The following is a 22898-nucleotide window of genomic DNA, read 5'->3' as shown; positions in this document are numbered from 1 at the left end:
CACACCCCACACCCAGCAGCTGTTGTTCTCTTCTCTCTGCCGCAGGAGGCCGGGCCCGCGGGACTGCGATGCTTATCTGTGCGTGTCGGGAGCACGGTTGGGAACACAGCTGCGGGGCGATAACACGCTCCCTTCCGTCCTCCGCTTCAGTGAAACTGTGACGGTGTCTTTTCTGCATACACAGAAAGGGCGGATTTGGGCAAAATACCTGGCGGGCTCTATGTTTTGCGGGGAACTTACTCTTGGGGCGTTTGGGAACTAAGGGTGGTGACGCGGTTATCTGGTGACGCTGTGACCAGTTTACATATTGATGATTGACACCTTTTAAATAATATGTCAAAACCCACCTGTATGTCGCCCCCTCGGGGGACTCCTAGTTAATATCACTCAGGGCCGGGCCCTTCTTTTGTCTGGAGGGGCCACTTGACAAGCTTTGGGGAAACCTTGTGGGCCCCACACTGTGTGTGTGTGTGTATATATATATATATGTGTAATACGAGCTTGACACAAAAGCTGGCACTGAGTGCTCATTTGCATGTCATTTCCCAGAATCCCTTGCTGCAGTGGAAGCGCTGTATGCTGGGCGATGATGGGGAAAGACAGGGTTACAGACCTGTCTAAGACATGCAAATGAGCATACAGTAATATTTACAGTTGCTATATATATATATATATATATATATATATATATATATATATATATATATATATATATATTCTACATTAAGTCTTTGTGGCCTCCGAGGCTTCCCAAAGCTCTCCCTTTCTCTTATAATTCCTCTCCGTCTCCCTCACTCCCCTTCTCTCTCGCACTCCATCTCCCTCTCCTCTCCCACTCTCCTTCTCCCACTCACTCGCTCTCCTTCTCCCTCTCTCACTCGCTGTCCTTCTCCCTCACTCACTCGCTCTCCCTCTCTCACTCGCTGTCCTTCTCCCTCACTCGCTCGCGTTCCTTCTCCCTCACTCACTCGCTGTCCTTCTCCCTCACTCACTCGCTGTCCTTCTCCCTCACTCGCTCGCGTTCCTTCTCCCTCACTCACTCGCTGTCCTTCTCCCTCACTCACTCGCTGTCCTTCTCCCTCACTCACTCGCTGTCCTTCTCCCTCACTCACTAGCTGTCCTTCTCCCTCACTCACTAGCTGTCCTTCTCTCCCCAGTCCCTATCGGTGGTGCGGATGGTGGCGGGGGAGACAGCAGCGCGACTTGATCCCACCCAGGCGGTGATTACGGCCTGACGTCCAGTTGGTCCTAACTTCCGTGTTAGGCCCACTCGGTTGGACACCAGACGCGCTGCTGCCTCTGATGCTGCCTTTGCCGCCCGGGCCACAGGTAGGGACTGTAAGCGGGTTCCCACTTAGGCGGGCCGCAGGCAACCATCCCGCAGGCCAAATGTGGGTCGTAATTTGCCCACCCCTTATGTAAGGGGTTAACGACCTTAATGGGTTAACTCTGGTATTGCCTCTCCCCATCATGTGACGTAAGATGCTTTGTGATTAGTGATGTCTCTATAGTGCAGTCATTTTTAGCCGGCGTTCCACGAGCACCCCTCAGGGCAACGACCCCAGCACCCTGAGCCCGGCCTGCACCGACCCAGCACCCAGACCAGGTCTGAGACACTGAGCCCAGCACCCTGACCAGGTCTGAGATGCTGAGCCCCAGCCTGCACCGGCCCAGCACCCTGACCAGGTCTGAGACTGAGCCCAGCCTGCACTGACCCAGCACCCTGACCTGGTCTGAGACTGAGCCTAGCCTGCACGGACCCAGCACCCTGACCAGGTCTGAGACTGAGCCCAGCCTGCACTGACCCAGCACCCTGACCTGGTCTGAGAGACTGAGCCCAGCCTGCACTGACCCAGCACCCTGACCTGGTCTGAGACTGAGCCCAGCCTGCACCAACCCAGCACCCTGACCTGGTCTGAGAGACTGAGCCCAGCCTGCACGGACCCAGCACCCTGACCAGGTCTGAGACTGAGCCCAGCCTGCACTGACCCAGCACCCTGACCTGGTCTGAGAGACTGAGCCCAGCCTGCACCGACCCAGCACCCTTACCAGGTCTGAGAGACTGAGCCCAGCCTGCACTGACCCAGCACCCTGATCAGGTCTGAGAGACTGAGCCCAGGAGAGACTGAGCCCAGCACCCTGACCAGGTCTGAGACACTGAGCACAGTCTGCACTGACCCAGCACCCTGACCAGGTCTGAGAGACTGAGCCCAGCCTGCACTGACCCAGCACCCTGACCAGGTCTGAGAGACTGAGCCCAGCCTGCACTGACCCAGCCCCCTGACCAGGTCTGAGAGCCTGAGCCCAGCCTGCACCGACCCAGCACCCTGACCAGGTGTGAGAGACTGAGCCCAGCCTGCACCGACCCAGCACCCTGACCAGGTCTGAGACACTGAGCCCAGCCTGCACCGACCCAGCACCCTGACCAGGTCTGAGAGACTGAGTTCGGCCTGTACTGACCCAGCACGCTGACCAGGTCTGAGACACTGAGCCCAGCCTGAGAGAAAAATAAAACGTGTGTGTGTGTGTGTATAAATAGAAAAGGTGTGTGTGTATAGAAAGGTGTCTGTGTGTGTGTGTGTATAGAAAGGTGTATCTGTGTGTGTGTGTGTGTGTGTGTGTGTGTGTGTGTATAGAAAGTTGTGTGTGTGTGTGTGTGTGTATAGAAAGGTGTGTGTGTGTGTGTGTGTATAGAAAGGTGTGTGTGTGTGTGTGTGTGTATAGAAAGGTGTCTGTGTGTGTGTGTATAGAAAGGTGTGTGTGTGTGTATAGAAAGGTGTGTGTGTGTGTATAGAAAGGTGTGTGTGTGTGTGCGTATAGAAAGGTGTGTGTGTATAGAAAGGTGTGTGTTTGTGTGTGTGTGTGTGTGTGTATGAGTGTTTATACTGTTTAGCCGCTGTGCAGCGAGTTTCTCTCTATTACAAGGAAGCAGTCGGATGTGGAAAGGTTTCACTAAGACTTTTAATGATCATTTCAGTTTTATAAATAACATTGGAGAGAGAGAGAGAGAGAGCGAGAGAGTGTGAGAGAGAGAGAGAGAAGGGAGGGGAGTCTGATGGTGACCGGCGAGAGGAGGACGAGTCTCTCCGGGGCCGCGTGGGCAGTGAGATGGCCGTGGGTTGTGCACAGTTTGGGGGGTTCTGGGAGGAGCAGGGCAGAGGGCTTTGTAATGTACAGGTCGGCGTCACAACGCACCAGAGGAATGTCCCTTACTGCACACCTTCCATCATCTTCAGGAACTCTGCGGGACACAGGGGCAAGTGTTATTAGGGGGAGAGAGAGACCAGTGCCAGCATGCCACGGATGTGCCACTGCAGGCTGGCAGCGTGTGACAAAAGGTCACACACATGGTGCTGTCCGACTCACCATCAAAATCAATCTTGCCGTCGTTGTTCTTGTCTCCGTCCTTCATGAGCTCCTCAATCTCCTCGTCCGTGATGTCCTCCCCCGAGGAGCGCAGGATCTCACCCAGCTCCTCACTGTCAATGTACCCGTCAGCATTCCTTGGGGGCAGAGAGAGACTCAGACAGGGGGCAGAGACACTCAGGCAGGGGCACAGGGGGCAGAGAGACGCTCAGACTGAGGTACAAGGGGCAGAGAGATGCTCAGACGGGTACAGCGGGCAGAGAGACCCTCAGACGGGGCAGAGAGACGCTCAGACGGGGCAGGGAGACCCTCAGACAGGGGTATAGGGGGCTGAGATACACACACAGATCCATATATACAATACATATACACAGACAGACAGTGGTGAGACGTGGCACACAGTGAGCAGGTAAGACATGATACAACTGAGTAAGACGTGGCACATGGTGAGTGGGTTAAGGTGGCACACAGGGAGCAGGTAAGACGTGGCACACAGTGAGTTGGTGAGGATGGCACACAGTGAGAGGGTGAGACGTGGCACACGGAGCGGGTAAGACGTGGCACACGGAGTGGGTGAGGGTGGCACACAGTGAGCATGTTAGACGTGGCACACAGGAAGAGTGGGAGACGTGGCACACTGAGTGGGTGAGGGTGGCACACAGGAAGCGGGTAAGATGTGGCACACAGTGAGTGGGTGAGGGTGGCACTGACTTGTCAAAGACGCGGAAGCACTCTGCCAGCTCCTCCTCACTCTTGCCCTGCGCGTCCTCCTTCATCTGGCGCACCATCATGACCAAGAACTCCTCAAAGTCGATGGTGCCGCTGCCTGCAAGATAACGCCGTGTGCGCCAGTCACATCTGTGCTTGGCACTGCCCCATCTCCCCTCTATACCCTGCACTACATCACAGGCCATTCTGCTATGAAGAGGGTAAAACGGTGGCTAAGACATTACAGGCCATATCTGCTAAGCTACATGGCACCTGCACCCCAATTACTTGGATAAAGTGTCTCCCAGTTTAGTGCTGCTCAGTACGTAGGGGCCTGTATCTCTGCATGTTATTCCCTAGACCACCCCCGCCCCTCCTCTGCTGGGAAGCTACTCCCTGCACCCACTTCTCCCCAGACTCACCATCCTCATCTACTTCCTCAATGATGAGGTCCAGCTCTTCCTTGGTTGGGGTCTGCCCCAGTATCCTCATGACTGTCCCCAACTCCTTGGTGCTGATGTCACCACCACCGTCTGTGTCAAACATGTCGAAGGCGGCCTTGAACTCTGCGGAGAGATGGCGGGGTCAGGCCACTCCAAGTCATTCTGTCTGTCCCACTATAGCCAGGCTCGCCACCTTCTAATGATGGCGAACCTGGAGATACATTTTTTTAGATTGATCTTTTTCTTATATGTTTGTCTTGGCGCCGGCGGCGTCTCCCGGCATCCTCCCCTCCCAATCCCGTCAACATGGCTGAGCGATGTCACGTGACGCCTGTTGCCATGACAATGAGACGCTCCGTGACGTCAAGTTGGCGTGACAACGGGAAGCCTTATGGCACCGACGCCACCCGGAGATCTATGAGGTGAACCCGTAGCCCGGAGATATGTGGCTGAAACCCGTAGTCTCTGGGTCAAACCCGGAGTGGTGACCCCGGGTATATCTCACTCTCTCCCATGTCTCTCTCTCTCCCATGTCCCTCTCTCTCTCCCATGTCTCTCTCTCTCCCATGTCTCTCTCTCTCCCATGTCTCTCTCTCTCCCATGTCTCTCTCTCTCCCATGTCTCTCTCTCCCGTCTCTCTCTCCCTCTCTCTCTCTCTCTCTCTCTCCCATGTCTCTCTCTCATGTGTCTCTCTCCCATGTCTCTCTCTCCCATGTCTCTCTCTCCCATGTCTCTCTCTCTCTCCCATGTCTCTCTCTCTCTCCCATGTCTCTCTCTCACTCCCATGTCTCTCTCTCATGTGTCACTCTCTCTCTCCCATGTCTTTCTCTCCCATGTCTCTCTCTCTCTCCCATGTCTCTCTCTCTCTCCCATGTCTCTCTCTCACTCCCATGTCTCTCTCTCATGTGTCACTCTCTCTCTCCCATGTCTTTCTCTCCCATGTCTCCCTCTCTCTCTCCCATGTCTCTCTCGTGTGTCTCTCTCCCATGTCTCTCTCTCTTTCTCTCTCCCATGTCTCTCTCTCTCTGTGTCTCTCTCTCTCTCTTTCCCTCTCCCATGTCTCTCTCTCACCCTCTCCCATGTCTCTCTCTCATGTCACTCTCTCTCCCATGTCTCTCTCTCATGTCACTCTCTCTCCCATGTCACTCTCGTGCTCCACCTGCCGAACTCTTTCTTTATCTCTCTTCCCATGTGCCTCTTGGCCTGCTTTTTTCTTTATCTCTCTCTCTCCCTCCATGTTTTGTCTCTCTCTCTCTCCCCATATCTGTCGCTCTCTCCCCATGTCAATCTCTCACCATGTCAATCTCTCCCCATGTCAATCTCTCCCATGTCTCTCTCTCTCTCCCCGTGTCTCTCACTCGCCGTGTCTCTCCCTCCCTTTGTGGGTCTCTCTCTCCCCATGTCTCTCTCCCCACCATGTCTCTTTCTCCCCATATCTCTCTCTCTTTCCCATGTCACTCTCTCCTCCCTGTGTCTCTCACTCGCCGTGTCTCTCTCTCCCCATGTCTCTCTCTCCCCACCATGTCTCTCGCAACCCATGTTTCTCTCTCTCCCCATATCTCACTCTCTTGCCCCCTGTATCTCTCTCTCTCTCCCCCTGTATCTCTCTCCCCCTGTGTCTCTCTCTCTCCCCCTGTCTCTATCTCTCTCCCCATGTCTCTCTCTTCCCATGTATCTCTCTCCCCACCATGTCTCTCGCAACCCATGTTTCTCTCTCCCCCATCTCTCTCCCCCCATTTTTCTCTCCCACGTGTCTCCCTCTCTCCCCTCATACCCCATGTCTCCCTCCCCCCACCCCCGTGTCTCCCTCCCCCACCCCCCATGTCTCTCTCTCCCTGTGTTTCCCTCGGCCTGCTTTTCTCCCTCTTCCCCTCTTCTCTGTCTTGGAAAATTGCAGCCAACGGAGACATCACAAATATCCAGAGGCAACAGATTCCACCCATATCATCCCAAGAGAGGGGCTCCATCAGATGGGGTAACAGCCAGGGAAATAACTCCCCTCGCTTCTCTCACTCCCTGACATGCACACCCTCCCTACCCCCGACACACACACACATCATCCCAAGAGAGGGGCTCCATCAGATGGGGTAACAGTCAGGGAAATAACTCCCCTCGCTTCTCTCAAGCCCTGACACGCACACCCTCCCCCCCCCCCTCCCACACACACACACATCATCCCAAGAGAGGGGCTCCATTAGATGGGGTAACACAGGCAGGGAAATAGCTCACTCACTTCTTCCAGCCCGGACACACACACACACACACACATCCATCCTCCCAAGAGAGGTACTCCATGAGATGGGGTAACAGCCAGGGAAATAACTCCCTCGCTTCTCTCCAGCCCGGACACGCACACCCTCCACACTCTCCCTCCCCCTCCCCCCAAACCACCACACACACCCTCCCAAGAGAGGGACTCCATTAGATGGGGTAACACAGCCAGTTTCTCTCCAGCCCGGACACACATGTACACACACCCCCACCCACACCATCACAAGAGAGGGACTTCATTAGATGGGGTAACACAGCCAATTTCTCTCCAGTCCGGGGACACACACACACACACACACACACACCATCGAAATAGAGGGGCTCCATTAGATGGGGTAACACAGCCAGGGAAATAACTCCTCAAGCTTTTCTCCAGCACGGAGACACACATGCACACATCATCCCAAGAGAGGGGCTCTAACAGATGGGAAATAACTCCCCCAGCCTCTCTCCAGCACAGACACACCCCACACACACCCACACACGATCAGTGGAAAAAGCAGAATGGAATGGGGACTCACCAGCGATCATCTCCTCGCTGAGGAAGGACCTCGCATCTGCTTGTTGGTCTGTAGGCTGCAAACCAAAGTGATGTGTTAATCAGTGCTGGGAAATAACAAGCTGGCAGCTCCCCCCCTCCCGTCCCGTAGAGCCTGGACGAGCTCCCCCCAAAATACTACTACAAAGAGTGAAAAAAATGGCGGCCCAAGATTGCGTTGATATATAGGGCCTTCTCCTGCAGACATGGATGCACAGGGCCTTCAACTTTGGGCTTGGGCATGGATACATAGGACCTTCTCTTGCAGGCATGGTTACACCAGGCCTTCTCCTGTGGGCCTGGGCATGGTTACACATGACCTCCTGTGGGTTTGGGCATGGATACACAGAGCCTTCTCCTGTGGGATTGGGCATGGTTACACAGGACATTCTCCTGTGGTCATGGTTACACAGAACCTTCTCCTGTGGGATTGGGCATGGTTACACAGAGCCTTCTCCTGTGGACTTGGGCATGGTTACACAGAGCCTTCTCCTGTGGACTTGGGCATGGTTACACAGGACCTTCTCCTGTGGGATTGGGCCTGGATACACAGAGCCTTCTCCTGTGGGATTGGGCATGGTGACACCGGGCCTTCTCCCACGGGCATGAATACACAGGGCCAACTCCTTCTACACTCCGTCTCGAAGCAGCAATAAAATATTGTGAGTATCCGCCAGAGCTCGGAGCACAAAGGGAGACGCTTCTTCTGCAGAATCCGGGAAGAAGGTTCCAGAAACCCCACCCTGACCCCCCAAAACCAGACGATAAATGGAGGGCAATAAAAAAAAAAAAAATCGAGGTGCAAGTGAAAAACAGAGAGGTACTGGTGGTGCAGCCAACTCCGGAGCGCAGACTGACCTGCGGCATGATGGCGGGGAGTGGAGACACAGAGTCTGCGACACAGCACTAAGCCCACGGACGACTGAACCCGGAGTGCTGCAGGTGCCCAGAAGATAACTGCTGGTATTCTTAGCAGAGTCTCCAGGTCTCCTTGTAGGGAGCGCTGCTCGGAGGGGATTGAGTTTCTTCCCCCGACATGAGACCCCCTAAGACATGTTGGAGGAGATGGGCAGGAGCTGTGGAACTTCTAAATATACTCCGTGCAGACGGTGCAACATTCCCAGAAAAGGATTCACCCTGCGGGGTCACCGGTAATCCCCCTGCAGGGTCACACATATCCCCCCATTGCGGGGTCACAGGGCACAGTGCTGTGGCTAGAGCCTATTTATTAGACTCATTATTTCCCCTGTGCGATGCCCTGGTATGGAGGAAGCTCGTTAAGCGGGCCGCTGGGTCACATCGTTAGGTTTACATTAAAGGGGCAAGTTCACACCTCATAGCGTGCGTCAGACCCGCAGGTATTAATGTCACATACACACAGTGTCACCCCCAGCCTGAGACGGGTAATGATGGGGGGCGGGGAGGACGGAGGCACCCAAAGAATACCTCATATCAATACTGATCTCAGTGTGATTTAATACCCTGATCTCAGTGTGATTAATACCCTGATCTCAGTGTGATTAATACCCCGATCTCAGTGTGATTAATACCCCGATCTCAGTGTGATTAATACCCCGATCTCCGTGTGATTAATACCCCGATCTCAGTGTGATTAATACCCCGATCTCAGTGTGATTATTACCCTGATCTCAGTGTGATTAATACCCCGATCTCAGTGTGATTAATACCCCGATCTCAGTGTGATTAATACCCCGATCTCAGTGTGATTAATACCCCGATCTCAGTGTGATTAATACCCCGATCTCAGTGTGATTATTACCCGATCTCAGTGTGATTAATGCCCTGATCTCAGTGTGATTAATGCCCTGATCTCAGTGTGATTAATGCCCTGATCTCAGTGTGATTAATACCCCGATCTCAGTGTGATTAATACCCCGATCTCCGTGTGATTAATACCCCGATTTCAGTGTGATTAATACCCCGATCTCAGTGTGATTAATACCCCGATCTCAGTGTGATTAATACCCCGATCTCAGTGTGATTAATACCCCGATCTCAGTGTGATTAATACCCCGATCTCAGTGTGATTAATACCCCGATCTCCGTGTGAATAATGCCCTGATCTCCATGCGATTAATACCCCGATCTCAGTTTGATCAATACCCTGATCTCAGTGATTTATACCCCAATCTCAGAGTGATTAATACCCTGATCTCAGTCTGATCACGGTCTGAGTGAGTCTGTCCATACATAGCCAGCTGCCTTCCTGACACGGGGGCGGCTCAGCTGCCCACACGAGAAGATATCTTTGTTCCCAGTCTGTATAATTATCTATCCTGGGCTCGCTGACCGACCTTACAGCTGGGGTATAAGGAGAGCCCCCCGTCCTCCCCCCGCATACAGGGCCAGGTAATTACTAGGACCCCATAGTTCTCCTCCTGCAGCACATTGTCTGAATGCTGTTATTTGTATGTAGAAGACACATGGAATTGATCGCTTGGTGCAATGATCCCAAACCTCAGAGGTCTCTTCTTCACGTGTACAGGGCTTCCCAAACCTCACAAGTCTCTTCTTCACATGTACAGAACTTTCCAAACCTCACAGGTCTCTTCTTCATGTGTACAGAGCACCCCAAACCTCACAGATCTCTTCTTCACATGTACAGAGCTTTCCCAACCTCACAGGTGTCTTCTTCACGTGTACTGAGCTTCCCAAACCTCACAAGTCTCTTCTTCACGCGTACTGAGCTTTCCAAACCTCCCAGGTGTCTTCTTCACATGTACATGGCTTTCCCAAATCTCTGTACGAGTGAGGTTGGGAAGCTCTGTACACATGAAGAGGAGACCTGTGAGGTTTGGAAAGCTCTCTATATGTGAAGAAGGGACCTGTGAGGTTTGGAAAGCTCTGTACATGTGAAGAAGAGACCTGTGAGGTTTGGGAAGATCTGTACACGTAAAGAAGAGACCTGTGAGGTTTGGGAAGCTCTGTACATGTGAAGAAGAGACCTGTGAGGTTTTGGGAAAGCTCTGTACACGTGAACAGACCTGTGAGGTTTGGAAAGCTCAGTGCGCATGAAAAAGAGACCTGTGAGGTTTGAAAAGCTCTGTACATGTGCAGAAGAGACCAGTGCGGTTTGGAAAGCTCTGTACATGTGGAGAAGAGACCTGTGAGGGTTGGGAAGCTCTGTACATATGAAGAAGAGACCTGTGAGGTTTGTAAAGCTCTGTACATCTGGAGAAGAGACATGTGAGGGTTGGAAAGCTCTGTACATATGAAGAAGAGATCTGTGAGGTTTGTAAAGCTCTGTACATGTGAAAAAAGAGTCTGGCGTGTCACAGAGATATACGGAGAGATGTATTATATACCCAGATATAAACTCCTTTGCCTTGCAGTGCAGACACCCCTCTGGTTCGGGGTGAGAAGGTGGGGGAGGATGTACCCTGCACCCCTGCTTCTCGCGCGCCCTGATCTGCACGGCCAATGACACAGTGACATTTCAATAACGATTCTACAGAGGGCAGCACTACACTACTGACCAGAGGAACCCCATCGGTGTCCTGACAAGCCACCTACAGAATATAGCAGGGCTCTTAAAATGGCGGCACGGGGTCAAATCCAGCCAGCGAAGGGCCGTGGAATGACCCTTTGACTCTATGCTTCTGCTAAGGTCATTGAAGTCGGTCAGGCAGCTACATGCATATATTCACACTAAAATGTACGTGGAAGCGGAGGTAATAGGAGGAGTTATATGGTGTAATAGGAGGAGTTATAGAGAGCAGTTATATGGTGTAATAGGAGAATTTATAGGGAGGGGTTATATGAGGTAATAGGAGGAGTTATATGGGGTAATAGGAGGAGTTATAGGAGGAGTTATATGGGGTAATAGGAGGAGTTATATGGGGTAATAGGAGGATTTATAGGGAGGGGTTATATGAGGTAATAGGAGGAGTTATATGGGGTAATAGGAGGAGTTATATGGGGTAATAGGAGGAGTTATATGGGGTAATAGGAGGAGTTATATGGGTAATAGGAGGAGTTATATGGGGTAATAGGAGGAGTTATATGGGGTAATAGGAGGAGTTATATGGGGTAATAGGAGGAGTTATAGGCAGAGGTTATTTGGGATAATAGGAGTTATAGGAAGGGGTTATATGGGGTTACAGGGACCGGTTATATGGGGTAATGGGAGGAGTTATAGAGATCGGTTATATGCGGTAATAGGAGGAGTTATAGGGATCGGTTATATGGGGTAATAGGAGGAGTTATAGGGAGCGGTTATATGGGGTAATAGGCGTTATAGGGATCGGTTATATGGGGTAATAGGATTTATAGGGAGGGGTTATATGGGGTTACAGGGACCGGTTATATGGGGTAATGAGAGGAGTTATATGGGGTAATAGGAGGAGTTATAGGGAGCGGTTATATGGGGTAATGGTTATATGGGGTAATAGGAGGAGTTATAGGGAGCGGTTATATGGGGTAATAGGAGGAGTAAAAGGGAGCGGTTATATGGGGTAATAGGAGGAGTAAAAGGGAGCGGTTATATGGGGTAATAGGAGGAGTTATAGGGAGAGGTTATATGGGGCAATAGGAGGAGTTATAGGGAGCGGTTATATGGGGTAATAGGAGGAGTTATAGGGAGAGATTATATGGGGTAATAGGAGGAGTTATAGGGAGCGGTTATATGGGGTAATAGGAGGAGTTATAGGGAGAGATTATATGGGGTAATAGGAGGAGTTATAGGGAGCGGTTATATGGGGCAATAGGAGGAGTTATAGGGAGCGGTTATATGGGGTAATAGGAGGAGTTATAGGGAGAGATTATATGGGGTAATAGGAGGAGTTATAGGGAGCGGTTACTGTTGATGTTCCTTGGTATTGAGGCGAACGCCTTCTCTAGTTAAAAGTTTCAGTTTAATTTCCTATTTATGGAAAAGAGGATCTGTTTCATGTTACAGATACTCACTGTCTCAGTTCTTAAATAGCTTACACCCAGAGAGCCTGGCACAACCCAAACCACAGAGGAAGAAATGAAACAAGCAGGGTGGTCTCGTAATTACCCAGAACTGAGCCAACTTCCCCCAAACTCTTCCCTGAAACCCCCCGCATGTCACCCCTCCCCCGACCTCTTCCGTGCATCCCCCCCCACGTCAGCCCTCCCCCGACCTTTTCCCTGCATCCCCACGCATGTCACCACTCCACCTACCTCTTCCCTGCATCCCCGCGCACGTCACACCCCTCCCCCAACCTCTTCCCTGCATCCCCGCGCACGTCACCCCTCCCCAACCTCTTCCCTGCATCCCCGCGCACGTCACACTCCTCCCCCAACCTCTTCCCTGCATGCCCGCGCACGTCACACCCCTCCCCCAACCTCTTCCCTGCATCCCTGCGCACGTCACCCCTCCCCAACCTCTTCCCTGCATCCCCGCGCACGTCACACTCCTCCCCCAACCTCTTCCCTGCATGCCCGCGCACGTCACACCCCTCCCCCAACCTCTTCCCTGCATCCCCGCGCACGTCACCCCTCCCCAACCTCTTCCCTGCATCCCCGCGCACGTCACACTCCTCCCCCAACCTCTTCCCTGCATGCCCGCGCACGTCACACCCCTCCCCCAACCTCTTCCCTGCATCCCCACGCACGTCACCCCTCCCCCAACCTCTTCCCTGCATCCCCACGCACGTCACACCCCTCCCCAAACCTCTTCCCCGCATCCCCCCGCACGTCACACCCCTCCCCCAACCTCTTCCCTGCATCCCCGCGCACGTCACCCCTCCCCCAACCTCTTCCCTGCATCCCCGCGCACGTCACACCCCTCCCCCAACCTCTTCCCTGCATCCCCACGCACGTCACCCCTCCCCCAACCTCTTCCCTGCATCCCCACGCACGTCACACCCCTCCCCCAACCTCTTCCCCGCATCCCCCCGCATGTCACACCCCTCCCCCAACCTCTTCCCTGCATCCCCGCGCACGTCACACCCCTCCCCCAACCTCTTCCCTGCATCCCCCCGCACGTCACCCCTCCCCCAACCTCTTCCCTGCATCCCCCCGCACGTCACACCCCTCCCCCAACCTCTTCCCTGCATCCCCGCGCACGTCACACCCCTCCCCCAACCTCTTCCCTGCATCCCCCCGCACGTCACACCTCCCCCAACCTCTTCCCCGCATCCCCCCGCACGTCACACCCCTCCCCCAACCTCTTCCCCGCATCCCCCCGCACGTCACACCCCTCCCCCAACCTCTTCCCTGCATCCCCACGCACGTCACACCCCTCCCCCAACCTCTTCCCTGCATCCCCCCGCACGTCACCCCTCCCCCAACCTCTTCCCTGCATCCCCGCGCACGTCACCCCTCCCCCAACCTCTTCCCTGCATCCCCGCGCACGTCACCCCTCCCCCAACCTCTTCCCTGCATCCCCCCGCACGTCACCCCTCCCCCAACCTCTTCCCTGCATCCCCGCACATGTCACCCCTCCCCCAACCTCTTCCCCGCTTCCCCCCGCATGTCACCCCTCCCCAACCTTTTCCCTGCATCCCCCCGCACGTCACCCCTCCCCAACCTCTTCCCTGCATCCCCGCGCACGTCACACCCCTCCCCCAACCTCTTCCCCGCATCCTCGCCCACGTCACCCCTCCCCCAACCTCTTCCCTGCATCCCCCCGCACGTGACACCCCTCCCCCAACCTCTTCCCTGCATCCCCACGCACGTCACACCCCTCCCCCAACCTCTTCCCTGCATCCCCCCGCACGTCACACCCCTCCCCCAACCTCTTCCCTGCATCCCCCCGCACGTCACCCCTCCCCCAACCTCTTCCCTGCATCCCCCCGCACGCCACCCCTCCCCCAACCTCTTCCCTGCATCCCCCGCACGTCACACCCCTCCCCCAACCTCTTCCCTGCATCCCCGCGCACGTCACCCCTCCCCCAACCTCTTCCCTGCATCCCCACGCACGTCACACCCCTCCCCCAACCTCTTCCCTGCACCCCCCCGCACATTATATATAGATAGTGCCGATCTGGATAATATCATTGGAAACTCCCATTTAGGTCAATGCGCCCCAATCGGCACTATCCCAGTGTAATTAATAACCCCCACGGTGCGCTGCAGACCACTCTGCAGTGAATGGGTTAATACAGAGAACTATTTCTCTCCCCCCCTATCCTTATTCTGAGGGATACAGCTGTCCCCCCCTGAGCTGTGGGCACGAGACAGCTGTCCCTCACTAAGAATAGTCCTGACAGGCAAGAGGCGTCCGTCCAACATATATACATACATCAGGATCATAGCATAATGCATGTCCCTGTATTACACGCACACGTCAGGATCAAAGCACAAAGCGTGTCCCTGTATTACACGCACACGTCAGGATCATAGCACAAAGCGTGTTCCTGTATTACACACACACGTCAGGATCAAAGCATAAAGCATGTCCCTGTATTACACGCACACGTCAGGATCATAGCACAAAGCGTGTCCCTGTATTACACGCACACGTCAGGATCATAGCATACAGCGTGTCCCTGTATTACACGCACCCGTCAGGATCATAGCATAAAGCGTGTCCCTGTATTACACGCACACGTCAGGATCATAGCATACAGCGTGTCCCTGTATTACACGCACACGTCAGGATCATAGCATACAGCATGTCCCTGTATTACACGTACCCGTCAGGATCATAGCATAAAGCGTGTCCCTGTATTAAACGCACACGTCAGGATCAAAGCATAAAGCGTGTCCCTGTATTACGCGCACACGTCAGGATCAAAGCATAAAGTATGTCCCTGTATTATACGCACACGTAAGGATCATAGCACAGAGCGTATTCCTGTATTACACGCACATGTCAGGATCAAAGTGTGTTCCTGTATTACGCGCACACGTCAGGATCAAAGCATAAAGCGTGTCCCTGTATTACGCGCACACGTCAGGATCAAAGCATAAAGGGTGTCCCTGTATTACACGCACACGTCAGGATCAAAGCACAAAGCGTGTCCCTGTATTACACGCACCCGTCAGGATCACAGCAAAAAGCGTGTCCCTGTATTACACGCACATGTCAGGATGAAAGCATAAAGTGTGTCCCTGTATTAAACGCACATGTCAGGATCATAGCACAAAGTGTGTCCCTGTATTAAACGCACATGTCAGGATCATAGCATAAAGTGTGTCCCTTTATTACACATACAGTACATGTCAGGATCTTAGCATACAGCGTGTCCCTGTATTACACGTACATGTCAGGATCATAACACAAACGTGTCCCTGTATTACACGTCCATGTCAGGATCAAAGCACGAAGCGTGTTTTAACCCAGGTGAAACCACTCCGGGTTTTGACCCGGAGACGACGGGCATCTCCTCTTGCAAATCCCGTCAACATGGCTGCGTGACGTCAAATGGTGCCGCGTTGCCATAATGACAGGACGCCACGTAACCTCACATGACGCCCAGTTGCCATGACAATGGGACGCGTTGATATGACAACGGGGCATCACGTGACGCCTCTGTGACATAAGGCATTCTGTTGTCATGGCAACTTGACACAGCGGGACACCGTGACATCACTATGTCATGGCAATGTGCACCGTTTGACTCCGTGGAGCCATGCTGACTGCACCTTGTAGGGGGAGATGGTGCCGGGGGGGAGATGATGCCGGGGGGGGGGGGGAGATGATGCCGGAGGGAGGGGGAATATGGTGCCGGGGGGGGGTGCTGGGGGGAGATGATGCCAGGGGGGATGGTGCCGGGGGGGAGATGGTGCCAGGGGGGAGATGGTGCCTGGGGGGGAGATGGTGCCGGGGGGGGGGGGGGAAGATGGTGCCGCGGGGGGGAGAAGGTGCCCGGGGGGGAGACGGTGCCGGGGGGGGGGAGATGTGCCGGGGGATGATGGTGCCGGGGGCGAGATGGTGCCGGGGGGGAGATGGTGCCGGGGGGAGATGGTGCCGGGGGGGAGATGGTGCCGGCGGGGGGAGATGGTGCCGGGGGGGGGGGGGAGATGGTGCCGGGGGTGTGGATGGTGCCGGGGGGGAGGATGGTGCCGGGGGGGGAGATGGTGCCGGGGTGGAGATGGTGCCGGGGGGGAGATGGTGCCGGGGTGGAGATGGTGCCGGGGGGGAGATGATGCCGGTAAGAGAAATAAATATAGAAAATAAAAAAATCTATTGCAAAAAGTCTGCGGGTTAGACTTCCATAGAAGGTGATGAATCTCAGGAGGAAGATAGGTATGGAGAGAATGTTAGGCCACTTGTCCAATATGACAGACTCCAGTGATACAGATTCTCCCCGACGCTCCCCCGTCTGAATCTAACCAGGGAAACGACAAAAGGGACCCAGTGAAGGAGCATACCAGCCCACACATAAAGCAAGACTGCAAAGACTATCCCTGCTAACAGACTGGAACGATCCCACCTGCCAAAAGTCCTTCCCAGCTCCTCCACACAAGTGGAAGCACGCTTAGAAGGCAGGAGAAGATGTGATGTCCACCTAGATAGTGGCCCCCAGGTCTCCATTATCTTCAAACCCTGGTACGATAAATATCTTAAACATTTGCCATTGCAGCCATTGGACGAGCTTGTCATGTTGTGCCTCGGTGATGCCAGATACCCATACCTGGGGTATGTGTAGTGGAATTGAAATGCCGAAATACGGGAGTGTCAGGTCCCAACCGTCATTGCATTAATATGTCTGAAAGTTCGAAGTAAGGCTGAGACTGGGGCCATAATTGGGACAAATTACAATATTTTGGGCTAACTAACAAAATGGTGCCAGGCGGTAGTTAGAGACAACAATGGTTGGACTTTGACCATTCTTATCGTGCACCCCAAAACTGGAACAGTCTACCGGAGACTCTCACAGCCGCCACCAGTCTAAGTTCTTTGAAAACTAAAGCTGTCTCATATTTGAATCTGGTCTGTAACTGTTACATATGCCTATAACATATATTATCTCAACAGTACACAAAAAATAGAGGGAGTTCAGAAGCCCATATGCATCCCCGATAATGGTGGCTTGGAAGAAAAATGGTGCTATCAACTACTGCACCCTGAACAAGCGGACCACGCCGACCACTACACAATGCAACACATAGAGGACGCACTGGACTGCCTCACGGGGAGCAAGTGATTCTCGGTTCTCTTGTGAGCCGGATAAGAAGAAGACGGCCTTCATATGCCCCCTGGGGTTCTATCAATTTGAATGTATGTCTAAAGGAGTGCCAGGAGCTCCAGCCACATTCCAGAGATTGATGGAGTGAGTGGTGGGGGACATGAACCTACTGGAAGTGTTAGTATACCTAGTGATGGAGCGAGTGTTGGAGGACATGAACCAACTGGAAGTGTTAGTATATGTAGTGATGTAGCGAGTGGTGGGAGACATGAACCTAGTGGAAGTCTTAGTATACCTGGTGGTGGAGAGAGTGGTGGGGGACGTGAACCTACTGGAAATGTTAGTATACCTAGTGATGGAGAGAGTGGTGAGGGACGTGAACCTATTGGAAGTGTTAGTATACCTGGTGATGGAGCGAGTGTTGGAGGACATGAACCAACTGGAAGTGTTAGTATACCTAGTGATGGAGAGAGTGGTGGGGGACGTGAACCTACTGGAAGTGTTGGTATACCTAGTGATGGAGAGAGTGGTGGGGACGTGAACCTACTGGAAGTGTTAGTATACCTAGTGATGGAGAGAGTGGTGGGGGACGTGAACCTACTGGAAATGTTAGTATATGTAGTGATGGAGCGAGTGGTGGGGGACGTGAACCTACTGGAAGTGTTAGTATATGTAGTGATGGAGCGAGTGTTGGAGGACATGAACCTACTGGAAGTGTTAGTATACCTGGTGATGGAGCGAGTGGTGAGGGACGTGAACCTACTGGAAGTGTTAGTATACCTATTGATGGAGAGAGTGGTGGGGGACGTGAACCTACTGGAAATGTTAGTATATGTAGTGATGGAGCGAGTGGTGGGGGACGTGAACCTACTGGAAGTGTTAGTATATGTAGTGATGGAGCGAGTGTTGGAGGACATGAACCTACTGGAAGTGTTAGTATACCTGGTGATGGAGCGAGTGGTGAGGGACGTGAACCTACTGGAAGTGTTAGTATACCTATTGATGGAGAGAGTGGTGGGGGACGTGAACCTACTGGAAATGTTAATATATGTAGTGATGGAGCGAGTGGTGGGGGACGTGAACCTACTGGAAGTGTTAGTATATGTAGTGATAGAGCGAGTGTTGGAGGACATGAACCTACTGGAAGTGTTAGTATACTTGGTGATGGAGAGAGTGGTGAAAGACGTGAACCTACTGGAAGTGTTAGTATACCTAGTGATGGAGAGAGTGGTGAGGGACGTGAACCTATTGGAAGTGTTAGTATACCTAGTGATGGAGAGAGTGGTGGGGGATGTGAACCTACTGGAAGTGTTAGTATACCTGGTGATGGAGCGAGTGTTGGAGGACATGAACCTACTGGAAGTGTTAGTATACCTGGTGATGGAGCGAGTGTTGGAGGACATGAACCTACTGGAAGTGTTAGTATATGTAGTGATGGAGCGAGTGTTGGAGGACATGAACCTACTGGAAGTGTTAGTATACCTAGTGATGGAGCGAGTGGTGAGGGACATGAACCTATTGGAAGTGTTAGTATACCTAGTGATGGAGAGAGTGGTGAGGGACGTGAACCTATTGGAAGTGTTAGTATACCTAGTGATGGAGAGAGTGGTGAGGGACGTGAACCTATTGGAAGTGTTAGTATACCTAGTGATGGAGAGAGTGGTGAGGGACATGAACCTATTGGAAGTGTTAGTATACCTAGTGATGGAGAGAGTGGTGAGGGACGTGAACCTATTGGAAGTGTTAGTATACCTAGTGATGGAGAGAGTGGTGAGGGACGTGAACCTATTGGAAGTGTTAGTATACCTAGTGATGGAGAGAGTGGTGAGGGACATGAACCTATTGGAAGTGTTAGTATACCTACAGTAGAAGAGTGAGAGCAGGTTGAAACTGTAGAACATCCGTTACATATGAGGCACATCGTGTATGAACAGGGAGTGGCCATTGATCCATCCAAACTGAAGACCACTGCATCTTGGCCATGGCCCGGGCATATAACGGAGCTACGATCGTTCTTGGGGATTCTGTGGGTATTAATGGCGATTTGTGGATAATTTCTCAGCCTTAATACAGCCACTGACCCAACTGACTAAAGGCTAAAGCCAGAGGACACCGTTTGGCACCAGGTGCCAGGACTATTTTAAAACGAATGAACCATTCTGAGACTGGTGGACCCCCAAGTGTGAGGAGGCACTCAACACCATCACGGCCCGCCTCAGAAGTCCTATGTCTTACATGTCAGAAGTCCTATGTCTTACATGTAGACGCCAGCCTGGAAGGACCGGGAGCTGTGCTGTATCGGAAACATTCGAGTGAACTTGTTATTTGGGGGCTTGCTTGCCCCATTACCCAGTACACAAACTCAAGTTTCTCCCCCCACCTTAGTTACATATCTAGGGAAATAAACAGGGGTTACATACAGGAGAATCGAGTTATCCCAATAAATGTGTGCATGCCTGCGGCTCCCGCACATGGCAGGACAAGTACACGTCATGTACACGCAGGACACAAATCACCCCAGCTGATCTTAACCCCTTCCCTCCCGGAGGGGCTAGCATGGCTGTGCACCCTCTTCCCTTGCAGTGAGGGGGTTAAATCTGCCTCTTATGGGGAACCATGAGCCGCAGTTTGTAGGATCAGTGAGCTTTTGTTGGCTCTCAGACAGTCTTTGTAGTGGGAATAGTTTCGCTCAGAGATCTGGCAGGCTGTAAAGTGCAGCTGTGCTGCTTGCAACGTGCCCACATGTCTGAGGGAAACACGAAACCTCATGGAACTGTCACCTTCACACGGAAACCACCAGCATCACACGGAACCGCCAGCATCACACGGAACCGCCAGCATCATACAGAAACCACCAGCATCACACGGAACCGTCAGCATCACACGGAACCGCCAGCATCCTACGGAAACCACCAGCAGCACACGGAACCACCAGCATCACACGAAAACCACCAGCATCACACGGAACCGCCAGCATCACACGGAACCGCCAGCATCACACAGAACCGCCAGCATCACACGGAACCGCCAGCATCACACGGAACCGCCGGCATCACACGGAACCGCCAACATCACACGGAAACCACCAGCATCACACAGAAACCACCGGCATCATAGAGAACCGCCAGCATCACACGAAAACGCCAGCATCACACGGAACCGCCAGCATCACACGGAACCGCCGGCATCACACGGAACCGCCGGCATCACACGGAACCGCCAGCATCACACAGAACCGCCAGCATCACACAGAACCACCAGCATCACACGGAACCGTCAGCATCACACGGAAACCACCAGCATCACACGGAACCGCCAGCATCACACGGAACCGCCAGCATCACACGGAACCGCCAGCATCACACGGAACCGCCAGCATCACACGGAAACCGCCATCCTCACCCGGAAACCGCCAGCATCACACGGAAACCACCAGCATCACACGGAAACCACCAGCATCACACGGAAACCACCAGCATCACACGGAAACCACCAGCATCACACGGAAACCACCGGCATCACACCGAAACCACCGGCATCACACGGAAACCACCAGCATCACACGGAAACCACCAGCATGACACAGAAACCACCAGCATCACACGGAAACCACCAGCATCACACGGAAACCACCAGCATCACACGGAAACCACCAGCATCACACGGAAACCACCAGCATCACACGGAAATCACCGGCATCACACGGAAACCACCGGCATCACACGGAAACTACCAGCATCACACGGAAACCACCAGCATGACACAGAAACCACCAGCATCACACGGAAACCACCAGCATGACACGGAAACCACCAGCACAACATATAATTGCTACCTTCACATCATGCCGCTAGCGTCACCCAGAACCCGCCGGCGTCACATCAAGCCGCCAGAATAAATAGATATAGCTGTGTGTGTTATGCTGTGTATGTGTATATATACACATTTCTATGTGTTACTGGATGTTACGATCCCCCGGCACAAACAATACTGACAATTGTATTCTAATTTACTGGACGTGGTGACGTGGGACCAAAAAATACCAGATAAACCATAACGAGGCAGTCATCCCCCTAACAATATATATACAGTATTTATACACACACTAATAAATAAATATACACATACTTACTGTACACCCGCATATATCGCATGATATGCCCTTTACCCATAGCACCCCCCCCTAACTCTGTGACAATACCTGCCCCCCCAACTCTGTGACAGTATCTGCACCCTCAAACTCAGAGACAATATCTGCACCCCCCTACCTCTGTGACAGTACATGCACCCCAAACGCTGTGACAGTACCTGCACTCTCCCCCAAACTCTGTGAGAGTATCTGCACCCTCAAACTCTGTGACAATATCTGCACCCCCCTACCTCTGTGACAGTACCTGCACTCTCCCCCAAACTCTGTGAGAGTATCTGCACCCCATCCCACAAACTCTGACCACACCTGCACCCACCAAACTCTGTGACAGTGCCTGAACCCCCCAAGCTCTGTGACAGTGCCTGCACCCCCCCCAAACTCTGTGACAGTGCCTGCACCCCCATAAACTCTATGACTGTGCCTGCACCCCCCCAAACTCTGTGACACTGCCAGCACCCCCCAAACTCTGTGAGTGCCTGCACCCCCCAAACTCTGTGACACTGCCTGCACCCCCCCAAACTCTGTGACACCGCCTTTACCACCCCAAACTCTGAGTGCCTGCACCCCCCCAAACTCTGTGACACTGCCTGCACCCCCCCCCAAACTCTGTGAGTGCCTGCACCCCCAAAATCTGTGACAGTGCCTGCACCCCCTCCATACTCTGTGACAGTGCCTGAACACCCACCCCCCCAAACTCTGTGACAGTGCCTGCACCCCCCAAACCCTGAGTCAGTACCTGCTGTGGTGTCCCCTGGTGATGGTGATGGATAGTCAGTCAGGGGACGTGACAAGGGGTAAAGGGTCCTCGCTCTGTCACTGTGCGTACCAGTGCTAACCCCGATACCACAACCTCCCCCCCCATACTCCCTGAGACCCCCCCACCAGACTCCCGAGGCCACCCAGCCCCTCTCCAGACTCCCCCAGCCCAACTCGTAATCCTGGCATCGTCACCTCCCGGCCGGACAAAGCGCGTCTCGCCCCCTCCCCCTCGCAGGCAATGGGCACAGCCTCTGCCCCCCCCACCACTCCACGGGGGCACACTTACCATACTGGCGGCTCACCCCAACGCCTGGCGAGAGGAGAGATGGGCAGAGAGGGGGCGTCTGTCTGTTCCTTTGTGCGGACCCTCAAATCTTTCTCTACAAAGAGTGCCCCTCTAATTTGTACCATGCTCCATCACACACCTGCCCCCCCTCCGACCTGATTGGATGCCAGGGGATATAACACCCCCCCCCCCCCCTCGCCAGCTGGGCCCTGATTGGAGGGACAGGCATTTGACCAAATTTAGCCTGTGCTGGGGGGGGGGGGGACATCACAAAAATAAAAGACCAGGTAAAGAGGGAGGGGTCCCTGATGGG

General features: G+C 53.4%; 1 protein-coding gene across 2 annotated transcripts; it reads right to left on the bottom strand.

Moving 5' to 3' along the window:
- Nucleotides 1–2939: 2939 nt before the first annotated feature.
- On the bottom strand, nt 2940–22608 carry TNNC2 (troponin C2, fast skeletal type). 2 transcript variants are annotated; one of them, XM_075571803.1, is made up of 6 exons: nt 22586–22608; nt 7310–7364; nt 4497–4640; nt 4078–4192; nt 3367–3503; nt 2940–3241 (listed from the first exon to the last, which is right to left on the bottom strand). In XM_075571803.1, the coding sequence occupies exons 1-6, from the start codon at nt 22586–22588 to the stop codon at nt 3210–3212; spliced, it is 486 nt and encodes a 161-aa protein (XP_075427918.1). In that variant the 5' UTR covers nt 22589–22608; the 3' UTR covers nt 2940–3209. The 2 variants fall into 2 exon arrangements, with proteins under 2 accessions (XP_075427918.1, XP_075427917.1); XM_075571802.1 differs by lacking the exon at nt 22586–22608 and adding an exon at nt 8185–8350.
- Nucleotides 22609–22898: the final 290 nt, after the last annotated feature.

The sequence above is a fragment of the Ascaphus truei genome, chromosome 15 (assembly GCF_040206685.1).
Source record: "Ascaphus truei isolate aAscTru1 chromosome 15, aAscTru1.hap1, whole genome shotgun sequence".
NCBI classification, from domain to species: Eukaryota; Metazoa; Chordata; class Amphibia; order Anura; family Ascaphidae; genus Ascaphus; species Ascaphus truei.
The sequence above is the reverse complement of the archived record's forward strand: the minus strand, read 5'-3'. Positions and strand labels throughout refer to the sequence as shown.

Coding starts and splice junctions, on each gene's coding strand:
- TNNC2 (XM_075571802.1), bottom strand. Junction 4,193..4,496: donor TGAGGAAGTAGATGAGGATG/GTGAGTCTGGGG, acceptor GTTATCTTGCAG/GCAGCGGCACCATCGACTTT. Junction 3,504..4,077: donor TGCTTCCGCGTCTTTGACAA/GTCAGTGCCACC, acceptor TCTGCCCCCAAG/GAATGCTGACGGGTACATTG.